This window comes from Chrysemys picta, chromosome 21, assembly GCF_011386835.1.
Source record: "Chrysemys picta bellii isolate R12L10 chromosome 21, ASM1138683v2, whole genome shotgun sequence".
Lineage (NCBI taxonomy): Eukaryota > Metazoa > Chordata > Testudines > Emydidae > Chrysemys > Chrysemys picta.
Genome location: NC_088811.1, coordinates 15,378,318 through 15,405,115, shown reverse-complemented (window position 1 = coordinate 15,405,115; position 26,798 = coordinate 15,378,318). Strand labels below are relative to the sequence as shown.

General features: G+C 46.7%; 1 protein-coding gene across 1 annotated transcript; it reads right to left on the bottom strand.

Moving 5' to 3' along the window:
* Nucleotides 1-63: 63 nt before the first annotated feature.
* Nucleotides 64-26,767, bottom strand: EMC1 (ER membrane protein complex subunit 1). Its single transcript, XM_008167317.3, has 23 exons — nucleotides 26,590-26,767; nucleotides 22,174-22,298; nucleotides 21,538-21,603; nucleotides 20,919-21,012; nucleotides 19,154-19,282; nucleotides 17,830-17,956; nucleotides 17,135-17,284; nucleotides 16,655-16,822; nucleotides 15,404-15,475; nucleotides 13,295-13,348; nucleotides 12,332-12,454; nucleotides 11,207-11,303; nucleotides 10,198-10,314; nucleotides 8,080-8,279; nucleotides 7,711-7,860; nucleotides 7,149-7,310; nucleotides 6,111-6,230; nucleotides 5,259-5,396; nucleotides 3,961-4,134; nucleotides 3,568-3,778; nucleotides 3,013-3,097; nucleotides 2,294-2,423; nucleotides 64-1,626 (listed from the first exon to the last, which is right to left on the bottom strand). The coding sequence occupies exons 1-23, from the start codon at nucleotides 26,673-26,675 to the stop codon at nucleotides 1,447-1,449; spliced, it is 2,958 nt and encodes a 985-aa protein (XP_008165539.2). The 5' UTR covers nucleotides 26,676-26,767; the 3' UTR covers nucleotides 64-1,446.
* Nucleotides 26,768-26,798: the final 31 nt, after the last annotated feature.

Here is a 26,798-nt window from a genome sequence, read left to right as displayed (position 1 = left end):
TTACAAGTAAACTACAGATACCAATCAAAAAGCTCTAACAGAAAATTCAAACATGCTTATAGATACTGATCAAATTACTTTTATTTAGATAACCTGATCTCCACTACGCAGAAATGACCTCATATTCCTCATCCTTTCTGCCCACACTCTTTCACACAAAACAACTGTAGACCAGTTTCACAGTTAAAAACAAGATCTAGTTTGTTACAGTATCTGGTTATCTGATCACATCTCAGCCAAACATAAATCAGTAAGGCTTCCAAGGCAACAAAGCCCTTTGCTTCATGTGCCAAGTTGCAACCATTTCAGTACACAGGAGGTTCAGAACCAATGTTAGCACTTTATGTCCCAAAGAGTTACAAATAATTGTAAAAACTTATTCCAATTTAAAATTAGATACTGAATATTACTACATACCAAGAATGAACATCCTTGATACATAGAGGGAAAACAAATTGCAGGCTTCTTTACTCCTAAATCACAATATTTTTAAACCTAGTTTCAAGTTGTCACTTAGCTGTTTGGCAAAATAGCATAAAAGGTGGAATGTTTTTAGGTGCAACTTCACAGCATCTCTCAGGTTTGCTAAACCCTTCGAAATATTTACTTTTTTACCAGAGGAAAAAAACTTTCCCAGAAATATCCAATTGATGAGGTCTGTGTTGTGCAACCATTTGAAAGATTAAAAAGCAGAAAAGGACCATACAGTGCAGTCACAATAAATAAAGAATATGGAGACCTTAAGTAAGCATCATCTTTCCCTGAACTCCTTCCCCATTGCTATAATTTACTTAAAAGGTTTGATCAGTCCTGAATTTGCATGCCTCATTTTGTTAATATTCTCTTGGCTAACTTACGAACATCCCCTCTTCCCATGCCCCCTATGTACAGCAGCTCGCATTTACAAAACCTAGCTTTCCAATCAGAGCTGTGGTGAATCTAGGATTCTCCTCCAAGATTTCAGTAATGGTTGGTGTAGGGAAGAGGTAGGCCATCAACTGGTCTCAAAGTGCACCCCAGAAGTGGGGGAGAAATACATCCTTAGTATTTTGATATCAATCTTAGCTAAAGGTGGGGAAGGTTTTTCATGGAAAGTGATGTGATCATCTTAGCGCTTTGAAGAAAAAAAAAAAACGGTAGAAGGTTTTTTCACACTGGTTCAATGAAGTCCTGGACAGATGGATGTTCCTTTGTAGTCAATTCCTTGCCATTGGGTAGAATTCTTCCCAGGTGAAGCATATTTTTCTTCCACTGGCAGCTCCTCCCATCAATGTTTCCAGCAGAAATGTGATATAAATACTTGCCTCCATCACAACAGTACAATTTATAACATATAATTAAACCCAGTTGTGGTGTGCACTCCAGCAGATGATCAGCTACTCAGAATCCCAGCCAGCCTGTTCTCCAGCCTCACCGGTTCCCTCAGTGTTCCCTTCACCCATGTGCTTACCGCCATGCACGATTCAGCAGCTTCACCTGAGCAAGTCTCTTTGTAATCATAGTGGCAAAAACCAGTCCAAAAAGGACACTACTTATCAGCACATAGTCATAGTCATCTTTCAGAACATCAAACTGCTTGGATGGGTAGACTCTGGTTTGGAAGATGTCCAGGCCATATGCAACAACCTAAAGAAGTGAGACCACCAGTTGTTACGGCAGCTTCAAGCAGAAATCCAGATACATTAATAAAAGATAAGGCTACGATTTTGTCACGGAGGTCGTGGAAGTCACGGAATCCATGACTTCAGCCCCAGCGGCTGGGAGCTGCAGGGTTTTGCCGTCTCCCGCAGGGGCTTGGAGTTGTAAGGTACCCCTGCCGCCTGAGGCAGTGTGCCCCCACAGCTCCCCGGCTGCCGCAGTGGGGAAGTGGGGGTCCCCCACAGCTCCACAGGCGCCGGGAGGGACAGGTGGACCTTAGAGCTCTTAGCCCCCATGGATGGTGGGGGGCCCCAGAGCTCCCAGCCACCCTGAAGCTGCCCAGTCCCTTCTCATTTTATCATGGATATTTTTAGTAAAAGTTAGAGACAGGTCACAGGCTTCCATGAATTAATCTTTATTGCCTGTGACCTGTCCCTGACTTTTACTAAAACCATCCATGACAAAATCTTAGTCCTAGTCAGAGGCCCATCCCTATGGTTCTGATCAAGCAAAGCACAGTTCAGGAAATCATTAAGCAATGATTTATAACAAGGCTTGAAGTTACATACCTTCCCTGAAAGGGGATGTGATGGCATACTGTTGTATCCCCCATCATGCTTTACAAAAAAAAAAAAAAACCCTAACCTAGACTCACCAGGCATGTGGACTCTAAGCCAGAGGGGGCAGTGTAAATCCCTCTCATTCGGGATATGGTTTGATTGTAGTTGATGAACCTCTCAGCATGGATCTGGACATCTGGGGAATATGGAATCAAATTTTCTTCCCTGAAAGGCATTTGAGAGATCTCAAAACCCAACCAAGCACAGCACAGTGGGTAAATCCCTAAGCAGCCTGCTATCTGGAACTCAAGTCTGGTGATACAACATTAGAATCTTTATACAGATAATTTAGTCATTCACACATGGTGCTTGGTAAAGGCTATTCGGAAGAGGGAGACAAACTGGTAGCTCAGAACATGCTGTAATTAGGGTAGCGTCCACCTCCTTCCAAAGTCTGAGACACCAACCAACCAGGTTCAAGGCCATAGGAATAAATCAGTTAAAGTATCACTCTAAAAACCATAGATAATTTTGTAGAATACTAGTCACTAGTATGATGCTAACAGGTGCTTTTTGATAGCCCTCTGGACTACCGTGTAACAGACTAATTTATTCACACCTGGACTGGCAGTAAAGCAGTCCAATGGCCAATGAAGACAACAGCCTCTCTAAATTTAGAGTAAGAATTACTCAGAATCTGGCCAGACAGAACTGATAAATTAATCTACTCCAGACTAAAGCATTAAAATACCCAGCCTTCCCCCTTCTGGCAGGTGCCTGGGAAGGGGGATTACTGCCACAGCATTTTGCTTACCTGCTTTGTTCTGTAGGGATCTCTGGGCGTCGAGGATCCAGCAGACCCTTTGGAAGGGAGAGAATTGCCCCAGAGGGAAGCCCAACTGCACATTAAAAAAAAAATCATCTCTTAGAAATGCCCATTTCTGACTGCACTCTCTGATGGCTAATCCAGTAGTCCTCCTGAGGCATGCCAGAGAGAGCTTTCCGAGTCCACTCCTCAGGGATGAGGGAGGGTGTGTGGAAGCAAGCAGAGGGCGAGGCTGAAAACTGTTGTTGCTCTAAAGGCAGCTCATGAGTGAAAAGTGAAGGCCCAGCCCATGCAGACAGCAGCAATGTCTGAATGCACACAGGAGAGAGTAGCATGCGCCACGATTTACGTCAAGGGAAGGGCGGTGGCTGCACTATTTCTTCAAATCACAGGCTAACTTTAAAAATATACTTTTCTCTCACGCAGCCCCTGGGACCGTCATGGCCGACGATTGCCCTAGATACTGTAGTGACCTTTTCTTGAATACAAAATTTGACACACATGTAACCCAATCCCTCCACCCTGCCCTAACCCAGTTCTTACTGAGCAAGTGACGGCTGGTGATGCCACGTTCAGTGATGGTGGCCTCCATGGCACTGATGGCAGATGGGAAGATATAAGCCTGCTGGAGGACCTGAGGCAACAGTGGGCGGTCAAGGGAACTGAAGGCTGTGGCGTTATACTGCTCCGTCCCTTCGTATAGCTCTAGCACAGTGAACTCATTCCGGCGTGCCTTAGTATTCCAGTACTGGTACTGAGACAAGAGGGGAAGAAACTGTTCAAGAGGGCAGAGCAGAATGCTCCAGCACAAGTCAATTCTCACAGAGGGTAGCTGGACAGTCACTGGCGTGGAGTCGGGGAGCGTTCCCTGGGCAGCATAGGCAGTTGCCTCCAGATCTCAAATCTAAAGGATTACAAGCAATAACTTTTCCTTACCACCACCCAGTTCTCTGAATGGACAATGTGGACGGGTCCCTTTGCTTTCTTCTGCACCGAAGAGTGGATGATCCGGCCCGTGACTCCATCAATCAGATAGATTCCAATGAAGGTGCGTTCATGGTGCGTATCCGTGCTCTCCGTTACCACTGCCAGCAGGTTAGGGTTCAAAGACTATAACAAGGACAAAGAAAGAGATGTGGGGAAGCCCCTAGTTTATAACCATTGTGCCAGTGGCAATCTGTGCAGATTAGCCCAGATCTATGTAGCCAAAGATGGAGGCAACAAGATGTCTGTTAACAGCACAAATCATCAAGACAGATTTATAATCAGTCACAGTTGTCATGATACCCCCATGGTCTTTAATAGCTGTCTGAAAACATTTATATAGGAAAATTTCCTCTGCCAAAATTCAGCTTCTCCTGTCTTCCAGTAAAGTTTAGAGCCACTGATGTGTATGCAGAAACTTGGCACCAATAGTCCCATCTTGGGTCAGGACTCAGGACTGGACCAGCAGTGCTAGAAATGGGCTTCGAATTGCTCCCCAATCAGAAGAGAAAAGAACAAAAGTTTTATCAGACACTGGTTTTAAAATCTTCCCCAAAGGCAAGTGCATTGATATGCAATACTTCACTTGCAATATCGCCCACCCGGACAGGCAGCTCCCCCAACTTGGGATGCTCCACCTGTTCTTCCTGGGATGCAGTTCTACAAGAATGCAGCAGCCAGCGACATCCTCCTGGAGACCACGCTCACCGGTTCTGTTACTCACTTGGTCTCTGCTTACCTAGGGTCATTAATCTCCAGTCCACTTCCAAACCAATCTCTCAGCTGGACGCTCACAACACCACTGCCCGGCTAGAATTGTTTGATGGAGGACCACCACCATTGGGAAGCATGAGAGGACCATAGCAAATCCAGGATTAGTTCCTGGACAAGTGTGAATGCATCCCAGGATGGACATTAAGACTCATTATTTTTCCCCACCCCTTCTCCCCCTTTCTCTTGACCTCAGCATTGGTCTAAAAAAAGGATCAGGAAGATAATAAATAGCAAGTTAGACTTGTTACCTTTGTTGCTAATATATGGGCTACTCTATAAGGCAGACAGCTCAAGACGACAGCACATCTGGCAAAAACATCTTTCCAACCAGTTTAAGTGTTGCTTTTAAAACACGCTTAGTGTCTGCAAGCCTAGGAGGTGGGAATCAGCTCCCTGATGATTCCATGCCAAGTTCCATGGAAACCTTAGCATACAGCTCACAGCCACCAAAGCTCAGCTAACAAGGTCTGCAGTACCTTATAGAGGACGCTGCGATCACCCATCACACGGCCTTGGGAGTGTACATGCTCATTTGATCTCTTCCCCTTCACAATCACTATTCTCTGCACTTCAGTTGGGATGGTCATCTGCCAGCTCTCCTCTGTTGTCAGATCCTACAGCGGAGTCAAGATCCAAAATAAGGTTTCCTGACCCTCTGAAAGACACAATCTCCATTTACAGGACATAGGGAGATTCCCCCTAGAATAGAGTAGTGCACTGGGGGGGAGCACCAGGGCTTCAGCCCCAGGCTTCACCTAGCTTCAGCCCCATGGGGGGGCCCCCGGAGCTCAGGGTTTCAGCAGTGGGGCCCCACAGCCACCCTGAAAGGGTTCATGGAGCCCCAGGGAGCCACGGACCCCCAGTTGAGAACCGCTGATTTAGAGGATCAGGGAACAGGTGTCAACACTTTTTACTAGAGGAAGAGCACATGCTTTCTCTGCCCATTGTCTAGGGCAGCCAAGCTAGTTCTCAGAATAGGCAATAGAGTCTTGGGGAGCTGGGTGGGAAGGATTACTTGAACTACTGTGCTCTCATCTCATCTCAGCTCCAAAGTGCATCTTAACAGGGAAATACTGTATGGGAGAATTGCTCCCTCTTATGGAATCTCACCAAACTGCAGATGCAGACCTGTCAGGATTCTTCAGTAAAGACTATTTATAACTATGAGTTTACAAAGATTTTAGGAAGCTTTTGAGAACTGGCAGAAGTCTATAACCAGCTCTACTTCTTATACATCAAACCCAAATCATGACAGCAAAGATCCACCATACATACACTCTGCGGGATGAACATGTCACTTCTTACATAGCATAGAGCATCTTCTGTACCTTTAGCAGCCGGAAACCAGAGAGTTTGCCCTGTTCAGCATCCACTATATAAAAAAAGATGGAGTGGGCTATTTCCTCTAACTGGCGGAGGATGTTTTTAGTTGCTGGGAAAGCTGTAACCTGGGAAGATAAAGAAGAGTTTAAACAAAGACATTAGTTATCATCAATTTTTAGTCTCACATATATAAGTATGCTAGTCCAGTTAACCTTACTGGGCCCAATTTACTATAGATGTAAATTCCACTGATTTAATTAAGGATGAATTTGGCTAAACAAGGGCAGAGGCACCCTGGGTAATAGGGAAGCTAACACTACCCTTCCCTGTTCAATAAATGACTTATATTTTTGCCTGGCAAGCATATAAGCCATTTACCATCCACATAAAGAGGTCCATAGGGAATCTGCACTGGGGAGGGGACTGTGGTTTGTGTTTGAAACACAGCTTCCTGGTCTGTAAGCCGGCGACTTGCTATATTTTACCTCTGCACCGGGAGGCCAAAAAGAGGGGTAGAGTCAATTTAGTGCAGATTGAAAATTTAGCGTTTGTTTTAAAAACCATGGGGGGTTTCAAATGCGAACGTGACTAAATAGGTTCTCGTGACTCTCTTTCAATTGCAATGAAAATAGTCAGGTTTGGGATGCAGCTCTCGCCTGCACTATTAGAGGACCAAATAAAACAAATGGCACTATGCCGCCCAGTGCACAAGAGCCAGGAGAGAGTTACACTGACTAGAGCCAAGAGTGCAGACGACGACCTTGGTTTCATGGTACAAGCGGAATGAAATGGAAGAGGTAAACAAAGTGCAAGAACAACAAAGAGCAAGTTAGATTTTAAAGTTTCTATGTTAATCTAATGGGGTTATTAGTGACAAAGAGAAGGAAATGGCTTTAAATGTGTGTTTTATCTTGATGAAGTCCCTTGAAGTCAGTCTCATTCCCTTTGTGGACTATGACTTGACAACGTTCTTATTTCTTGCCTTGATGGGGGAGATATTTATCCTGCAGATGGAGATAGTTTTGCCCTAGGAACAAAATTACCTTGTATTCATCATCAATCAGAAGTAGCACTTTGGCATAATCTTGATCCATGACGGGCAGAAGCAAAGACTGAAGAATTGGACGCTTCAGAACAGGGGGAGCCACCTGACTCCACTTCCCAAAGATGGGGTTAAAGACATAGAGAGAGCTCATTTTGGTCTCCTGAAACAGACAACAGGATGGGAAACTAGTTAGGGCAAACACAGAGAAGGGTGGTTGTTCTTCTAGCATATGAAGTTACCTGCTGTCTTGGTTTATATTTGGATTTAACTGTCTACACCTCCTTTCTCCCTTCACTGTGCTCCTTACCCTACAGATGAATACGCTGTGCACTCAAATCACCTCATCTCTGCTGATCCCATAGTGTTCACATAAGATGTATAAAATTCTAATGAGATCCTATCATGGCCTGTCCAGAATGTCACCAAAATAAGTAAGAGTGTTTTTATTTTCTGTGGAGTATATACTGTCGTGTGACAAATCTAAACATTTTAACACGGTGGATTTTTCACTATGGGGAGGTAAAACCCATCCGAGGTGTGTGAGTGTGTGAGGGACTCACCTTGTCCTTAACAAGCAGCGTACACTGTGGGGGGTGGGGGAAGTGGGCCGTTGTTCTCTGGACCATCAGTTTAAAGGAGGAGCCAGGCCTCACGTTCTGTAGGTATTGCTTCCATAGGATGGTGCCAGAGCTGCTTTCAATACCAAAGAGCTGAAGCAAAGAGACAAAAAGAAAAGCCAATGTAAGTAACAGCGTGTCTTTCACACCTACATGTTGCATTCCGCTTTGGGTTCCCTCCTCCACTACAAGACACACTGCTGGTCTCCTGACACCTTTCCCACCACAGCCTCAGCACTGAATCCCCCCTCACCATTGCCAGGACGACATGCTCCATTTCCAGGAATGGCTTCCAGTCCCTGGCCTCCTCACCTTTCCTGCGGCAGTGACCATCACCATCATTTTCTGTAGGTTGAACTCATCTCTCGCCAAGTTGTCGATATTGATCTCATTCTTAATCTGGCTCCGTGGCTTCCTGGCGTCATAGAACATCTTCCAGAGATGTGCAGTCCAGGCCTGCAGCAGGATGAGCTGGGAGGAGAGGCGCTTCAGAAACATCCCCAGCAACCCGTCTGCAAACAAGTCAGTGACAACGGTTAGCGCAACAAGCAGTGGTGCACTGCAGGGGAAATATACACACAGCACAGCAAATCAGACCACTGCCCCAGTCTGTAAAAGTCATGTGCTGCCACACATGTATATATTAGTTAAGAAAATTCTGCCTCACCTTTCATGACACCTGGATCAGATTATATCCCATGACCATCATAGAAGCTCCTTCGCCTGCCAAGCCCCTAAATACACACTGCCATATCCCACTTCAGCAGGCACTCCGCTCGCCTCAAATCCAGCTTTCCTGCAAGCTGCAACACTGCCATGTGCAGAGTCTCTTCCCTATCACTCCAGCCAGTGCCCAACTAAAACGAACTAGTGTACTTGGTCTTACGCCTCCTGCTTTCACTTCTCGCGTAACAGAGGAGCCATCTTTACAGAGAAGCACCCAAATCTTGGCAACTGAAGTCTGAATTGACTTCCTGTTAGGAGCCATGTCCTATGCTTAATCTACCTCTTCTCTGAGAAAGAAACCAAACAGGAAGGACAAAGATCCACCAGCAAAGGCTGTCACAAAAGAGAGGAAAGGAACTGCATGTGATTCTTTGGGTTACCTTGAATGGCTGGATCCGGATGGCAAGAAAGACAATAAAGGCAATTATATTTCAGTCTTCAGGATAAGACAATACAGGACAATAATAATCGAACAGAAGCATTTTGGTAAGAGTGGGCAAGCTGGCTGTAAATACCCTATCACTCTGTGTCTGTTATACGCACAGGGATATGGAAAAATCTATTAGTAGAGCTTTTATGTGTGATTTAATTTTAGAAGGAGGATGCAAAAGTTAGAGACTACCCCAAAACCTGGAAGTCAAGTTTATTTTAGTTCATTTGGGTCATATTGTCTGCACAAGAAATCTGGGATGAGAGCTCACAGCTTTGGGGAGAGGGATATTGAAACTATACAAGTATGAAAAACAAAAAAACAAAGAAACATAAAATGGACCCCTGCAGAAGTTCAACTCTATACGTAGTGGGGCCTGAGTTCCCTGTAAGCTGCGCAGCCACGCAGCAGCCTATTTAGCACCGCGCAGGCACTCAGGGAACCCGCCCAGCTGGGACCTGCTGCAGCCAGGACAGGGGTGCCCCTCGCTCGGCCCCAGTCCCAGACCTGCCACAGCCGGGGGAGGGACGGGCCAAACCCTGCCACGGCCCCCCCGGCACTAATTGGTCCAAATCCTCACATCAACTCAGGCACTGTTTGGTTCGTATTCTCATGCCTCATGGCAGAGAGGGTTCTGATTGGTTTAGAGCCATGAAGGAGCGCAGACTATCAGGCACCTCCTGCTGGTCTGGCATGCCCACTCCAGGACGCTATGTGTGCTGGGACTTGTAGTCTGCGCTGGCCCACATGCCCTGGCCCCGGAGAGAAGGCTTTGTGATTGGCTCTTGTTGGGCGATGAAAGGTTGTTGCTAAGGTAGAGGTGCCAGTGGGTGGGCTGGCCTCCCCTCCCCCAACCCGAACCTAGCCCCCGGAGGTGCTGTGGTGGGGAGAGGCACCTCTCCCCCGCAGCCTAGGTGCCGCTGCAAGGAGTGGGCTGGTGGGGGAGTCCTCTTTCCCCACCATAGCCCTGGAGCACCATCCTACACCCCAAAATCCTCATCCCCGACCCCACCCCAGAGCCCGCACCCCTCACCCCCTTCACCAGCCCAGAGCCCCTGAGCTCCAGCCCCACCCCAGAGCCCGCACTCCAACCCAAGCCCCCTCGCACACTCCGAACCTCTCGGCCCCACCTCCACCACATGAATTTTGTTATGTGCACTGATATGAAGGTGACGTGTCACACCTCACCTCCATATTGGTGCACATAACAAAATTCATTCCACACATGGGTGGGAAAAATTAGAGGGAACCCTGAGTGAGGTCCTGGCTATTACCTGCTTTCTTTCCGAATTCCCCTTCCAACTCAGCCTGGGCACCCGTCAGAGGTAGATCTACCATCTCCAAGCTTACCACTTCCGCCAACGACTCCTCCCTGCTCCATAGAACTTTTCCTAGAGAGAAGCAAAGAAAAGGCAACCTAGGCTGATTCAAAGAAAAGAGCAAGTGCATTTCCTGATCTGTGCTGCGTTCGTTCCTGAGAGCAATCGGGAGACAGGAAGATCTTACAAATCCAGTCCCTTGAAATGGATTGAGAGCTATATCCCTAACACTTGGGACTGAAGGATCTTCTGTTTGGTCTTCACAAAAGTAAACAGCTGCTTAATAAATCGCAAAATGCCACATTTCTGAAGCAATTTGGATATTGATATTTACTGTCTACTACAACAACAAACACATTGGTATTTAATCACTAACAACCCCCCCCCCTCACTTTATTAAACTAGAGACAGTGTTGAAAGAACACACCTGGGACTTGAGCATTGAAGGGCTTGCAAAAGTGTTGGAATCATCAAAAACAAAAAAGTTAAAAAAAACAACAACAACAACAAAAAACGAAGTTCCATCTCTAACATTCTTGCAAGACCTCAAAGACGCAAGCAACAGAAATGGACTCTTAACCCCACCCTAAAGTTTAACACCATATTTTGTCTGAGGAATTTCCTTTCTTTTCAAAAAGGCATCGAGGAATAGCTGCTACAGGTCCCTGTCCTGCAATAAGTTCTGTGTGGGCAGAACCCTGAAACCCTGCAGAGCCTCGCGAAAGCCAACAGGCTGTTACTTCAACAAAGCACATCGCAGGATCAGATTCTCAGCTCTGGTAGTGAAGGAAAATTCAAGTTGTGGGGGTGAGGGATATTCCTGGTCTTCTCACTTCTCTATGGGATTTAGCTCAGGAAAGAATCTGCTTGGCTGGACACAATTGCCCCTGAATGTGCACTACTGAAGCACCAAGAGAGGATACACTATAGACAGGGGTAACCAGCCAATCTGGTTCCAATTTACCTGGCTGCTGGAGGAACATGAGCATGTGATCTTCTGTTTGCACCAGCGCTCGGTAACCCACAGAGTCATCTTTCTTCAAAAAGACCTGGATATAGAGCTGGAAAAGGGAGACAAGGAAAGAGGAGATGATCAGGATTATAACCTCCTGCCCTAGACAAGCAAAATGCAATTCAAAGGTGAGAAGAGGAAAGGATTTAAGATCACTGTTACATTTAAAGTCCTAAAGTAGTGGTTCTCAACACGCAGGCCACTTGCGGCCTGATCAGCACATGCTACAGCCCATGTGACATCCTCAGGGCCATACAGGTAGTATATATATTGTGTGGCTGCAGCCCACATAACAGAGAGCTGCACATGCACCCCAGAATGGTAAATAGGTTGAGTACCACTATTCTAAAGCAACAAATAGATGAGGTGCTACCTTCAGGGGTACACTTCTCACAAACCTAGAGGCAGACTAGAGTCTGGTTTCATACAGCAACTCTCGTACTTCAGGTATTTTAAAGCATGGAGTTAGACATCAGCAGTGCCAAGACCACATTGGCAAATGCAGCAGCTATTTTGTGCTTGGCAATATTATTCTATGATGTCAAGCCCTCCCCTGCTATATGAGGTTCTGCCCAATCCATCCTTGCCCTGCCCTTAAAGCCAGGCTCTATAAACCCAGGGATACGCAATGCCACCATATCTGGATCAAAAACATCATGGGTGACATGTAGTGATCTTCTCACTACCAGCAACCCCTTCAGATCACCCAAAAAGCTCTGACCGGCTCTGCCAGTCAGAAAAGGCTGTCATAAGTGAAGCACTTTTCATCTATAGATCTTGTGTTTTACAAAGGTGGGTAAATTTCACTAACCCCCTTTTACAGCTGGGGAAACAGACGCAGAAAGATGAAGCGACTTGGCCACGGTCAAACAGCAGTTTGTGGTAGAGGCACGTAGAAGCCAAATCTCCTTGACTCCCAAACTAGTATCCTTCCCAATCTTAAATCAGGGGCTTGTCGGTTTGGCTGCAGCAAAAAGTTTGATAAGCCTCAAGATACAGCCAAGCCTGATGTAAAGAGAAACTCCATGCGCCCATCTCTGACCACTTTCAACGACAGGAGAGAGGCTTCTAACTTACCTGCTCGGGCCTGGCACCGCTCTGCTCTAAGCTGAAGGTAATCGTGGTATCCAGCAGTCTTTGCCCAGTTTCAACCAAATACAGGTTAATATTGTAGGTGTTGTTGGGGCAGGCTAAGAATTCCTAGAGCATTATAAAAGACAAGCTGACTTAAACACACATAATCTACTTACACTGCGCTTTTCATCACAAATGATTCCAAAGTGCTATATTTACAAGGCTCAATTCACCCACCACAGAAATGCAGGCATTTCTGGAGCACAGCCCAACAGCTGCTTAACAGAACACAAACAACACACCAGTTTGGGACAGAGAACAAATTCTAGGTGACATTTCCATCTGCACGTGCTTCCATGGAGTAACTACTGTAATTCTGAGCCCATTTGGACAGAACACAACAGGGGTCTATGATGCCTTTTTTCTGAAGATCTCAAAGCACTTTACGAACAATTATTTGAGTGTCAGCACCCCTGCAGGGTAGATGGTATAGCACACATTAAACTGCAGGGTAAACTGAGGCACAGAGACTACACAACTTTCACAAGATCACACAGAAAGTCAATGGTAGATCTGGGAATAGAGATCAGGAGTCCTGGCTCCCAATGCCCTGTTTCAAATACCAGACAGCTCTCTCTCCTAACTATACAGAGGCACTGTTTCTGAAATAAACGTTGACGTTCAAAAAGCAGTTTTCCATTTTGAGGTGGGGAAAAAGGTGTCTACAGATCTTTCATTTAATGCTGTGAGAGGGTAGCATGTTCATCCAGTTCCCTACAGCTTCAGGAACTGAATAGTTTTAAGATGCTTTTGGATAAAGTTTCATGGAGCTGATGCAAAAATATGATTCCCCAGAGTAATAGTCTGTCCCACTCCACCATTCAGCCTTCCAAACCCAAGAGAAGGGAATAGCCGGTTAATTGCAAAGACTGCCTACAATTCCTGACAAGCGGCTCCTTTCCATACCTGTCTATGGGAATGTCCGAAAGTGCTGTCTGCCTTATCAGGAGTTCTAGATTTCTGCAATGAGCATGGGAACAGAAAGAGAACTGGTGAGCATGACAAAGGCATGGAAAACATAAGAACATTAAGTGTCTAACAGGAACAAGTTCTGCCTCCCTGCTCAGAGCTGCAAACGACAAGTGGTATTGAAAAATGAAGTGGTGAGCTCGGTACTTCCTCTCACAAGACTTTAGAACCTCAGAGTTACAAACACCTGGGGAATGGAGGTTGTACGTAACTCTGGACAAAAAGTTATTGTTGTTCTTTCTAAAGTTTACAACTGTACATTGACTTAATACAACTTTGAAAAACTTTACTATGCAAAAGAAAAATGCTGCTTTTAACAATCTTAATTTAAATGAAACAAGCACAGACAGTTTCCTTATCTTGTCAATTTTTTAAAGTTTCTCTTTGTTTTAGTAATTTACATTTAACACAATACTGTCCTGTATTTGCTTTTTTGTTTGTTTGTTTCTGCTGCTGCCTGATTGCATACTTGGGGGTCCAAACGAGGGGTGTGGTTGACTGGTCAGTTCATAACTCTAGTGTTTGTAAGTCTGAAGTTCTACTGTATATGGAAACTGTCAAGTCAAACGTGGCCCAAAATGTAGGTTGTGTGAAAATACCTTACACAAAACCTAAGACCAATTAAAATATGTCATGATTTTTTCCCCTCTCTATCCCAATGGATTTTTAAAAACTCCCCTGTAGCATCTGCAACACAGATTTTGCACCATGCTAAAGGATGGTGGGTAGGGAGGGAGGAGATGGTGCACGCATGGAGGGAAGCTGTATCATGGAGCAATCTGATGCCACTATCGGTTTCTTCAGAATAGAAGTTTTCTTGTTTTATGTTTCTAGCCCTTTGGGTTGTGATGATAACCTTCCAAATGAGACCTGAAGTAATGCTGTTTACCTGTCTCTGCAGACAAGCAGCCTGCTTCATTAGCTCAGAGAGGCTGAAATGACCATATTCATTACAGCAGGGTATTAGCTCTGAAGCCAATAATCAATATTGTTTAATTCATGCTTTTGGCAGGAATATCCAGCTACCCTAAGGCTGTCAGCAGAGTCTGTGGAGTGCTTTCCCCGCACCTTATCTCATCCCCTAGTGCTAAGCACAGGAGAACCTGAAAATGAAAGTGACTGGGAAATTGACTAAACGGAGTTGAAACAGACTAGGATCTTTCATTCCTCTCAGCTTGAAAAATGAAGAACAAATAGCATCGGTTCCAAAAAGAAAATGGATTTTGTTTTAATTCTTCCATTTTTAATAATCTCTGGTCTTAGTGAGAAATGGGTGAGGGCATTTGGTTATTAAAATAGTGCAAAAGGTAGGATTTTGTTTCTTAAAATGATAGTGTCTAGTCACCCATCACCATATCAGCTAGTCAGCAGACTTTCCTTCCCAACACTAAGGTATTTATTTCGCTAAGGGCTTGTCTACACAGGGTGGTAAAGCGCATTAGAGGGATGTGATTTGCAGAGCACTCTAATGTGCTGTGTTCCAACTGCCCACGTAGACCCTGCTGGTGCAAACTAAGAAGTATTTAGTTTGCGTTAACGTAGTAGTGACTATGTTAACACAAACCTAGGTACCTTTTAGGTCATGCCAGCAGGGACTACACAGGGTAGTTAGAGTGAAGCACGTTGGAGCCCTCTACCTCTAATGTGCTTTGTCACGTAGCGTAGACAATCCTTAAGAGTCATCTCGCTCTGTAAATTCATTGCACCACGGTCCAGCTTGAGTTTGCTCGGCACTCAGCAGCTCTACAGACGCTTGCATACGGAGAGTCACAACAGATGAAATCTTGGCCCCATTGAAGTCAATAGACGTTTTACCATCGACTTCCATGGAGACTGAATCAGAATTACCGGCCTGGGCCTCTTGTGCCCTAAGGTGTTTAAGTCCAGGTGGTACATTCAGTCTGACAGTGGTAGAACACTGCTCTTCGGTGGCCCCTCAAAACCTTTATAACAGTAAAAAAGCAATACAAACTAACTAACTAAAAAACCCCACACATTTTTACAACTAGAAGCATATCTGAAATTTCCATTGTGCAACTGACTAACCATTTCATTCCTGCAGGTCAGGACAGAAGCCACCGTCTTCTCCCCAGTTGTTGCAAAGTTCACCAAAGCTGCCTGAAAAACAAGGGGGTTGGGGGAGAGATAAGAACACGTTTGTGCAGAGGACTTAATTCTCATTTGGTTTAGAACAATTTCAGCTGAATTTAAATAAAAAAAAATAATTTTTAATTAATGGAGATATCCCATCTCCTAGAACTGGAAGGGACCTTGAAAGATCATTGAGTCCAGCCCCCTGCCTTCACTAGCAGGACCAAGTACTGATTTTGCCCCAGATCCCCAAGTGGTCCCCTCAAGGATTTAACTCACAACCCTTGGTTTAGCAGGCCAATGCTCAAACCACTGAGCTATCCCTCCCCCCCAATAGGTCAGTTCATTTTCAGCATACCAAGCAATTCTGACAGATTGAAAGACTCTGGTAAGTTTCACTACAAGGAAGTGAAGCAACCTCTGGTACAACCACTGAAGAGAAGGTTCACGCTGGGGTCCAGTAACCTTTAGCACTGACCAGTTAGAAGCCTGGAAAATTCCAGGCGCCGCCACTGAGGTGATCTCACCTGTGGTGGTGATTTTCACACTAGCATGCTTTGCCTGAATCTTCAGAGTTGAGGACTAACAGGTTTTCCACCCATAACAGTAATACCATTAAATGTGAAAGATGAAACTCAGGAGCATAAGAGATGGAAAGCTACCATCAAAGTCAAAGAAAGGAAGAAAAGAACCTAATGGGGAAAAGATGGTCTTTTCCATTGCTAATTTCTAGAAACCTATTAGATCACTGAGCCCATCCCCAACTGGCCAGTCTCTTGTAGACAATACTGCACTGAATCTGAAATGGTCATTTCAAATATTTCTGGTCCACTAGAACTACCACCAGCAGTATTAAATGTACTAGAACCACTGGTCATTTAGGTGCTTTCTAGCAGCAAACCACCTCTTGACTCAGCACAGACCCTGCATTAGTAAACTCACACCTTGGTGAGAATCATCGGAAACTGGATCCTCCTGAACTGATGTTACATAGTTTAACTGCTGCTGTACATAGGTTCAACCAATGCTACAGAAAGCATGATTGACACCTGAGCTTCAGCAGCTTGTTCAGAATGCTTAGTGCATACTTGATGGAGGTTCTGGTTTTACTGATGGATGGAGCCAGCCAAACAGTCAATCCTCTGAATTTCTGCTGTAGTTCATCTCTTCTATTCAGAGATCTGCAGCTAGGTTCATTCTGTTTACCTGCTGGAAGTCCCGGACGAGGCTTAGCAGCCCGTTTCTGTACTGCAGCAGTGTGAAGTGACTTGGAGCCAGCTGCAGGAAGAACTGAGCCCGTGAAGCACTGGCAGGATTGGGCTTAGTGGACAAAATCCTGGGCTGGAAATGGTCAGCAAATTCTAGGTCAAGGGCCTGAGAAGAGGAACAAGCAAACATGGCAAGATGGAAACTTATTACACAATTCGATCAAACACATCCCTTTCCTCACTAACAATACAACCTGTATGAAGCGTTAGTCCGTATCTGATTGAACATGAAGCCATAGTGCGGAGGTCTGGGATGCAGGATGGATTACTTCCCATGATACGACAAAAAATAAGATTTAAAGAGCTAAAATCATCACCCCATAAGCAACCATTACATGGAAGCGATGTGATCTCCCTTTCCCTCCTCCAAATTAGTCTGATGTCCACTTACATGCAAGACTATTTCAGGATCGCTCACCTGCAGTGGGATCTGCTTCATTTCTTGCTCAGTCTCCAGGGATAAAGCATAGAGCGACTGTGTGTCAGAGTCAGCACACACCAGCACTGCCTCGCCCACCACACAACAGGCACCACTTAGGCTCTTCATCCAGGGGGCTGCCACTCTTAGCTGCAGGGCAATAAAGGGAGAGAGGCAGCAGTTGGAAAACCCCACAAAGAAATTCCAGAAAGAGCTTTGATTGTGTCTGTTTGCAAGGGGCCTGTATCTTGCCAGCCAGTGTGTGATATCAAAGGCTTAATGTTACATTTCACTTCTAAACTTAGTCACACTAACAAAGGCCTCTGTGAAAAGCAGGAGAATCCCATTTATCAATGAACAGTGGCTCTTCCCCATGGGATACCCATAAAGCCAGGATTTTGTAACCTTGGGTAAACTGCCATCCATCCGGAGATTACCCGGGTTGATCTCAACTTTACTATGTTCTGCAAGCCCTGTGTCTGAGAGATGCAGTTGTGAAGTCTCCTTCCAGGCCCATGAGACATCCCATGGAGACAGGATGACATTTTGACCTATGTGCCAGCAATGCAATTAACTTCCCAAGACATCACCTTAAATTTATCCAGATGGGAGCTTTTGTTAAATTGGATCCACACTAGAGCCAACCTGGTGACGAGCTGACACCATGCATCAATGCATCAATGCATCAGTTCTACCTGTTTTGTAATTTCGCCATCTTCTACGCTGAAGGTTACAATGTTCAAATGGCTTCGAGGAGCAACTCCAAGTGCACGTACTACCCCGGTTCCATACGAATACACCAGCTGGTACTGGGTCCGCTCACTGCAAGAGGAGAAGCAGCAATGAATCATCTTCTCCAATAGTTGCCCTGAGCTACCCGTAAAGCTCCCTGCTCTAGGAGCCTATTCAAGGTCATCATGGGTCTCACAAGGAAAGACTGGGTGCATTGCCCAACAGGAGAATTTTTGCCCATCAACACAAATAAATGTTTTAGCGACTCCTCCCCTTCAGCCATCACCTCCTGCAGTTAAACACATTGAAAACCCAGAGACAGTATTGATGAAGACGACTTATGAGGTCATTTTGTCCATCCTCCCCTTAGCCTTCTCAGGCCAGTGCAGGATAGTAGGTGTCTCAGGCAACAGGACTTCCTCCACTTCCCTTGGGAGGCTATTTCACAGATTCACCATTAGAAAGTTTTTCCCCTATCAACTCCACCTCCTCCCTTCAGGTAACCTAGTTTCATCCTCCCTCTCCCACTGGCCTCAGTCACTGGAATATGGTCAGGTCTCATTTAGCGATCACTGTTTAGCCTAGTTGTAACTATTTAGTAGTTTTAATCTTCCTTCGGAAGTCAATCACATTAGAACATTCCTGTATATTACAAGAGGACTCCCACACCTGGGTGGGCCCCTGTTTTCTGACTGGAAGCTGCTACTAATAGCACGAACTGGATTGTTCAGGTTAATATGCTTAGTTTATTCGTAAATTGCTTTTTCTCCATAAGAGATGTCACCTCCTGACCTATTTTGTTCCACTAACCTAAAGCTTTGTCTACACATGGACTAATTCAGGAATAGCTTCTGCTCTTTAAATTCACACCCTATCTTAATCTGAATTGGCTTTGAAGTGTAGATGAGCCCTAAGATACCATATGATCACTTTATCACAAGTCCATGTTAGTACCATACAGTGCATAAATCAGAATGCTGTCAGTTGGTCTGTAATTTGCCTGCACTAAAATCAGTAAATAGAAATGGATGTGCTCCTGTCTTTATGCACAAGAAGACCCCCTTCCCTCCCTCCCCCCCAATTACCCAAATAGTGCTCATATTTTCTCTTTCATACAGTGCAGTGCAAGGTCCCCCTCCCAAAGAGTCTATATTCTCATAGGTGCAGGAAATGGATGCAACCTCCCCCCATGAGATACTATGCACAACATTTTCAGAAGCAAAAGGGTCCTCTCCCCCTTAAGACAAGTTTGAGAGTCAGTGATCTATCCTTGGTTTGGATTTGTACCTTTCTGGTAAATGCTCCACCCATTTCTGATGGCCGTTGGAGAGGTAATGAAGAGAAAGGGCAGCCTTCTTCAGGACGGCCAAATATTTCACTGTGTCCTGGAACCCCACCAAACTAGCCATCTGGAAACTAAGCACAGGTCAGAGACAGAGGGTGAGACGGTAATACTTATAGAGACTTTACCCAGTTTGTGGAGTCATAGCAACACTAGAATTATAGACAACAGCCCTGCTCTTCTCCACCCTGGTAGCTGGCACAACACACACATTTTTCTTAAAAATAGCTACTCTTACCTAGAAATAGTTAATATTGTGCAACCAAACCACCATAACAGTTGGCACTGACTGGAGCTCTAACTGCTGATCACCGCGGAGAGGGCAAGGATGGGACTGAAGACCAACCATCCCATCAAGCCAAAGTGGCATCTCCAGGTCCAGAATGTTGCACACTGATAGGGGAAGCTTATGTATAAGTAAAGGATTTCGATCTTCCACCTCCAATAAATGTAGACTATGTATAAACCCCCTGCCCCCACTTCAGCATTGCAAAATAGTCATGAAAATGTATCAGCCCAGATACAAAATGTAACCCACTATTCACTTCAAGCCAGTGAGAATTTTGCATGGTTATAGGATATAGCATTAGTCCTACTTGTGATAAACGACTGCAAAATTCAGCATCTCTACAATATTCCCACAAGGGTTACTTTATGACCCTCATAGCTACAGTAACTTCTCACTTAAGTCACCCCGGTTAACGTTGTTTCATTGTTACGTTGCTGATCAATTAGAGAACATGCTCGTTTAAAGTTGTGCAGTGCTCCCTGATAACGTTGTTTGGCAGCTTTGTCCACAGCTTGCAGAAAGAGCAGCATTGGAGCTAGTGGTGGGGGCTTGGAACCAGGGTGGACTGGCAGCCCCCCCCATCAGCTGCCCGCTCCCCTAAGTTCCCAGTGCGGCAGCCACCCAGCAGGCTAGCAATTGCCAGGCAGTTCAGCTGCCCCTCCCCCCACTGCCGTGTGCTGCTCCTGCCCTCTGCCTTGGAGCTGCTCCCAGGAACCTCCTGCTTGCTGTGCAAGGGGCTAATGTCAGGGTGTCCCCCTCCCCATCACTACTTTACCCATTTCCACAGAGACACAAACAGGACTCAGGATGGAGGGAGCTTGCTGGCAGCAGCTGCTATCTCAACTTGCTGATCTACTTAAAAAGGCAATGTACCTAGAGTGGGGTAAGCCTACTTAAAGGGGCAATGCGCGTGTGCGTCTTTATCTCTCTCTGCCTTGCTATCTCCCCTCCCTCCATTCCTTCTGCCTTGTAGAGTGTGAGGCTACATTAACAACGTGTTAACCTTTGAGGGCTCAGCCAAGTGCTAGTTCATCATTTACCATTCTGCTTCTAGAAAATATCCCACCCTCTTCCACCCTCTGACTTCACCACCATTAAGCTTCACAATCATCATTGCTGTGTAAGTATTAAATTGTTTGTTTAAAACTTATACTGTATATATGTGTATATATATAAAATATAGTCTTGTCTGGTGAAAAATATTTCCCTGCAACCTAACCCCCCTATTTACATCAATTCTTAAGGGGAAATTGGATTCGTTTAACATCGTTTCACTTAAAGTAGAATTTTTCAGGAACAGAACTACAACGTTAAACGAGGAGTTATGTAATTGACATTGTCCCTAAAACACAACTACACACAAAGAAGGCAAATTGCCCTCTCCAAAGGGTATAGCGACAAGCCCGCTGAAGATTTCCCACCTGCCAGTGTCCAGTGATGTCTCCCAGTTCAGCCCTCCAATGTTTGTCTCCCAGGAACGCAAAATGCGCCCGCCATTAGACAGAGTGATGGCATCTGGCCGGGAGGAGAGAATAACAAATCAAATATTTTTATATTGGTTTCTTTATTCAATTCCCTGCTCATCCTCCAGGTTACTTGCTCTTCCATTGTTATGGATAGAACATTACATATCAACCACGGCCCAGAAGACACCTGGTCTGCTTCATAGTCAGGAAAGTCATTTTATTTGTATAACGTGCAGAGGATTTCAGGCTTTATGGTTCACTTATACTCTTAGCACTAGGAGTCCAGAATTCCTAATGTCATGCACAGTCACAAAAGAATCTTTGTGTAGCCGTGATCCTGAGAGCACCAAGTGGTAAATTAAACAGAGCAGATAAGCAGGAAATTATCCTCATGTGACTAGAAGAGAACAGGCCATGGAGTAAATGACACAATCTTTAACACTGCACCTGTATCCACTACAGGCTCACCATGACTATTAGCTCTAGGAAATTTAGCCCTCTGTCCAAACTTGGCTGGATGTCTGTAATGGGAATGAACACTCATCACACAGGAAAGGCTAAATGCTTTGCTTACCCTGTCCATGAATCAGCATGGCATCTACTGCTCCTTCAGGAGTCCCCTTGTCCACATGACGCCACACTGAAAGGAACAAGGAGTAAAGGGGGAATGATTTTTTTCCCTGGGGTATTTCATGCAGAAGAAAGGTATCAACTGGCAGTGCCACAGACTGACATCCTCTATCTAACCACAGGCCAAGTACAGTATAGATAGTGACAATGCAAGCTTCCTCAAAACGGCCCTTCCAATGTGCCTCAAATCTTATCCAGCAAGACCACCTCTAGGGACGAGAGAGGAATTCAGTCTTCATGCCCCATTCAGTTCTTGGTCCCACTGTATTGGTCAAGAACAGACTAGTCATGCCAGCACCTAACAAGTTTATACTCGAAAGTAGGAAATGAAGCCACTAAGCCTGAAAAAAATTAAATAAAATTGATAAGAATATTTTTAAAAATTCCTCGTCTCCAGGGAAAATAAAGTCATGTCTAGTTAACCACCCTGCAACCCTTAAAATGAACTATGTGCCAAAAGTTAGCTTTGCTGTAAGCTTGAGTAACTTTTAATGTATGCCAGGGCTCAATTTTGGTTTTGTGTGCATTGGTTCCCACACAAATAGCAGATTCCCGAGTCATAAAACAACAGTTCACTCACAGATTTCTCCATTCCTGGAATTCAAAGCAGCCATCACATTCTTCTCAGTAGCCACAATAAGCTTCTTGGAGCCCTGTGAAGCTTCCAAGGAAGAAAACTTGAGTTTTCCCACATACTGCTGCCTCCTAAGGAACAGGAAAATCAAACAAGGTGTGAAAAAAGAACACTTTCCACTTAACCTTCTGAAAAATGGGGAAAGGGGGATTAAAATTAACACAGGTGGACAGAACACAAACAATATGGTGGCACTAGCTGCAACTATTAAGGACTGACAGAGGGCAACCACAACACTACAATAATCCTTCTTTTGAGAGGGAAGGGGAGTTCACTGTAAATGAAGAGAGAAATTGAGTCTGAATGAGCAAGAAAGGAATTTTGTGAGATTTTGGAGCTCAATGTCAAATCTGCTGCTAGGAAATTCACACAAAGAAAACGAAGTGTCTAATATTCTACATTCATTAACAAGAAATGAAAAAGATGAACTGTTGCACTGCAGTATAACCAGTCTCATTCTTGCATCTTCACTAAATACCACCAAAGCAAACAATGTATTATTATCAATGAAAAGAGCTGCCATGCGCTGCTTCTATTAAGACGGCCCCTTGCAAAGAGGAAGTCACTGGTCTTCAAAGCTCTTTTGGGGCCATATTAAATTCTTCCCAGAGCTCTCTGCATATTAGATAGCATCAACGGATTTCTACCATCTGACCCACAAACATGCAACTGAGAAGAGACATGTAATAAAAGTTTATTAATAATACCTAACTCTTATACAGCACTTTGCATCAGTAGACCTCAAAGCCCAAAGGACATTAGCATCCTTATCCCCACTTTACAAACGGGGAAACTGAGGCACAGGATCGATTACATGATTTACTCAAGATCACTCAGCAGGCCAGTGACAGCCAGAATTAGAACCCAGGTCTCCTGAATCCCCATCCATTGCTTTACTCAGTAGATCACATCAGAATTGGATAAATTTGCTGGAGAACGTGTTTTAGGACACCATGGATGTGAAATGAGCACTTTGAAAGAGACTGGAAATAAATGTCAATCTCTGACAACCTGCAAGAACCCATCTTTACAATATCCAAAATGGGACTGGATATTTATATGGATATCAAGAATATCCAGAGTCGTCATAATTAATAAAAACAAACATTAAGAACATAAGAAAGGCCATACTGGGTCAGACCAAAGGTCCATCTAGCCCAGTATCCTGTCTTCCGACAGTAGCCAATGCCAGGTGCCCCAGAGAGAATGAAAGGAACAGGTAATCATCAAGCAATCCAGCCCGTCACCCATTCCCAGCTTTTAGTAAACAGAAGCTAGGGACGCCATTGATGGACCTATCCTCCATTAACTTATCTAGTTCTTTTTTGAACCCTGTTAGTCTTGGCCTTCACAACATCCTCTGGCAAGGAGTTCCACGGGTTGACTGTGTGTCGTGTGAAAAAATACTTCCTTTTGTTTGTTTTAAACCTGCTGCCTATTAATTTCATTTGGTGACCCCTAGTTCTTGTGTTGTGAGAAGGAGTAAATAACACTTCCTTATTTACTTTCTCCACACCCATCATGATTTTATAGACCTCTATCATATCCCCCTTTGTTGTCTCTTTTCCAAGGTGAAAAGTCCCAGTCTTATTAATCTCTCCTCATATGGCAGCCATTCCATACCTCTAATCATTTTTATTGCCCTTTTCTGAACCTTTTTCAATTCCAATATATGTTTTTTGAGATGGGACGACCACATCTGCACGCAGTATTCAACATGTGGGCATACCATGGATTATACAGAGGCAATATATTTTCTGTTTTATTATCTACCCCTTTCTTTGACTGCCACTGCACATTGAGTGGATGTTTTCAGAGAACTATCCACAATGACTCCAAGATCTCTTTCTTGAGTGGTAACAGCTAATTTAGGCCCCATTATTTTGGGAGAGGGATAGCTAAGTGGTTTGAGCATTGGCCTGCTAAACCCAGGGTTGTGAGTTCAATCCTTGAGGGGACCATTTAGGGATCTGGGGCAAAAATCTGTCTGGGGATTGGCCCTGCTTTGAGCAGGGGGTTGGACTACATGACCTCCTAAGGTCCCTTCCAATCCTGATATTCTATGATATATATAGTTGGGATTATGTTTTCTAATGTGCATTACTTTGCATTTATCAACACTGAATTTCATCTGCCATTTTGTTGCCCAATCACCCAGTTCTGAGAGATCCTTTTGTAGCTCTTCGCAGTCTGCTTGGGACTTAGCGATCTTAAGTAGTTTTGTATCATTCTGGAAGGGATGTTAAGCCTCAAGGTTCATGTCTGCCTGCTGCACGGTTCTTACTCCTTCCTACAAAACTGGCCACTGTCAGAGACAAGACTTTGAACGAGATGGACCTTGGGTGTGAGTCAATATGGCAATTCCTATAGTCCTGTGTCTTTAGGTTGAAAACCACTGCTGTGCAAAGGTCATTTTCTTCCTCCCCAGTGAGATGAGAAGCAGAAATCGACATCCTCAGCTATCCCTTAGAGAAAAGGGAGACAGGGAGCAGCTTCGTGAGGCAAAGGGCGCTAAATCCTAGACAGTAGGACTAATACCTGGTCAGCTAATGCACTTTTCCAATGGCCAGTGCAGGCCTGTTCCCTACAGATATTTCTGTAGCTGGGGCTCTCACACGGCCCTGGCAAGGTTGGGGGACGCGTTCTCCCCCAGAGATACCAGCGCCCGTGACAGTGACGCAGGCAAGCCGGCTCGGGGCCAGGGGCAGAGCTCAGCTCCCAGCAGGCTCCTGCTCATCTCCCGAAGCTCAGCTCAGCTCAGCTCAGCTGCAGCAGTTCTACCCACTTCAAACCCAGTCTGGCAGCTGGGTCGGACTCGGGCTAAAATAGGGCAACGCTCAGTACTTGCTTCTCCTCGGCTCACCCCAGGGATGGGCGGGAGATACCCGGACACAGCCCCTCTTGCCCAAGAGAACAGTGGGGTGACGGCAGCTGCCCAGCACCCCACCCCACCGAGTTGTGGGGGGGGATTCCCAGCCCCCCCAAGGGGCAGTGGGGGGGATGCCCAGACCCAGGGGACAGTGTGGGGGGGAGATCCCTAGACCCCCACCCCAGGGGACGGTGGGGGGGATGCCCAGCCCAAGGGGACAGTGTCTGTGTGGTGGGGAGATTCCTAGACCCCCACCCCAGGGGACAGTGGGGGGGATGCCCAGACCCAGGGGACAGTGGGGGAGAGATCCCCAGACCCTCACCCCAGGGGACAGTGGGAGGGATGCCCAGACCCAGGGGATGGTGGGGGGAAGAGATCCCCAGACCCCCACCCCAGGAGGCAGGGGGGGATGCCCAGACCCAGGGGACAGTGGGGGAGAGATCCCCAGACCCTCACCCCAGGGGACAGTGGGAGGGATGCCCAGACCCAGGGGATGGTGGGGGGAAGAGATCCCCAGACCCCCACCCCAGAAGGCAGGGGGGGATGCCCAGGGGATGGGGGGAACCCCAGACCCCCACCCCAGGGGACAGTGGAGGGCATGCCCCCAGGGGACAGTGGGGGGGGAGATCCCCAGACCCCCACCCCAGGGGACAGTGGGGGGGATGCCCAGACCCAGAGGACAGTGGGGGGGGAGATCCCCAGACCCCCACCCCAGGGGACAGTGGGGGGGGGGAGATCCCCAGACCCCCACCCCAGGGGACAGTGGGGGGGGGAGATCCCCAGACCCCCAGACCCAGGGGACAGTGGGGGGGGGGGGAGATCCCCAGACCCAGGGGACAGTGGGGGGGGGGGAGATCCCCAGACCCCCACCCCAGGGGACAGTGGGGGGATGCCCAGACCCAGGGGACAGTGGGGGGAGATCCCCAGACCCCCACCCCAGCGGACGGGGGGGCCCAGACCCCCACCCCAGGGGACAGTGGGGGGGATGCCCAGACCCAGAGGACAGTGGGGGGGGGAGATCCCCAGACCCCCACCCCAGGGGACAGTGGGGGGGGGGAGATCCCCAGACCCCCACCCCAGGGGACAGTGGGGGGGGGGAGATCCCCAGACCCCCAGACCCAGGGGACAGTGGGGGGGGGGGGAGATCCCCAGACCCAGGGGACAGTGGGGGGGGGGGGAGATCCCCAGACCCAGGGGACAGTGGGGGGGGGGGGAGATCCCCAGACCCCCACCCCAGGGGACAGTGGGGGGATGCCCAGACCCAGGGGACAGTGGGGGGAGATCCCCAGACCCCCACCCCAGCGGACGGGGGGGCCCAGACCCCCACCCCAGGGGACAGTGGGGGGAGATCCCCAGACCCCCACCCCAGGGGACAGTGGGGGGATGCCCAGACCCAGGGGACGGTGGGGGGATGCCCAAGGGACGGGGGGGCCCCAGACCCCCACCCCAGGGGACGGGGGGATTAAATACCCGGATGTGGCCCCAGCACCCACCAGTCGAACTTGCCCACTTGATCCTCGTAGACCGCGGCCGCCAGGGGAGCCAGGAGCAGCAGCCACGGCCAAGCACCGGCCGTCATGGTCCGAGCCCGGAAGCTGCTCCGAGGCCGAGTCTATCCCGACAGGCAGCGCGCCGCCGTCACAGAACCGCCGCGAGGCGGGGCCTCGCCCGCAGGGGCTGCCCTTTGGGCGCCTGAGTGAGA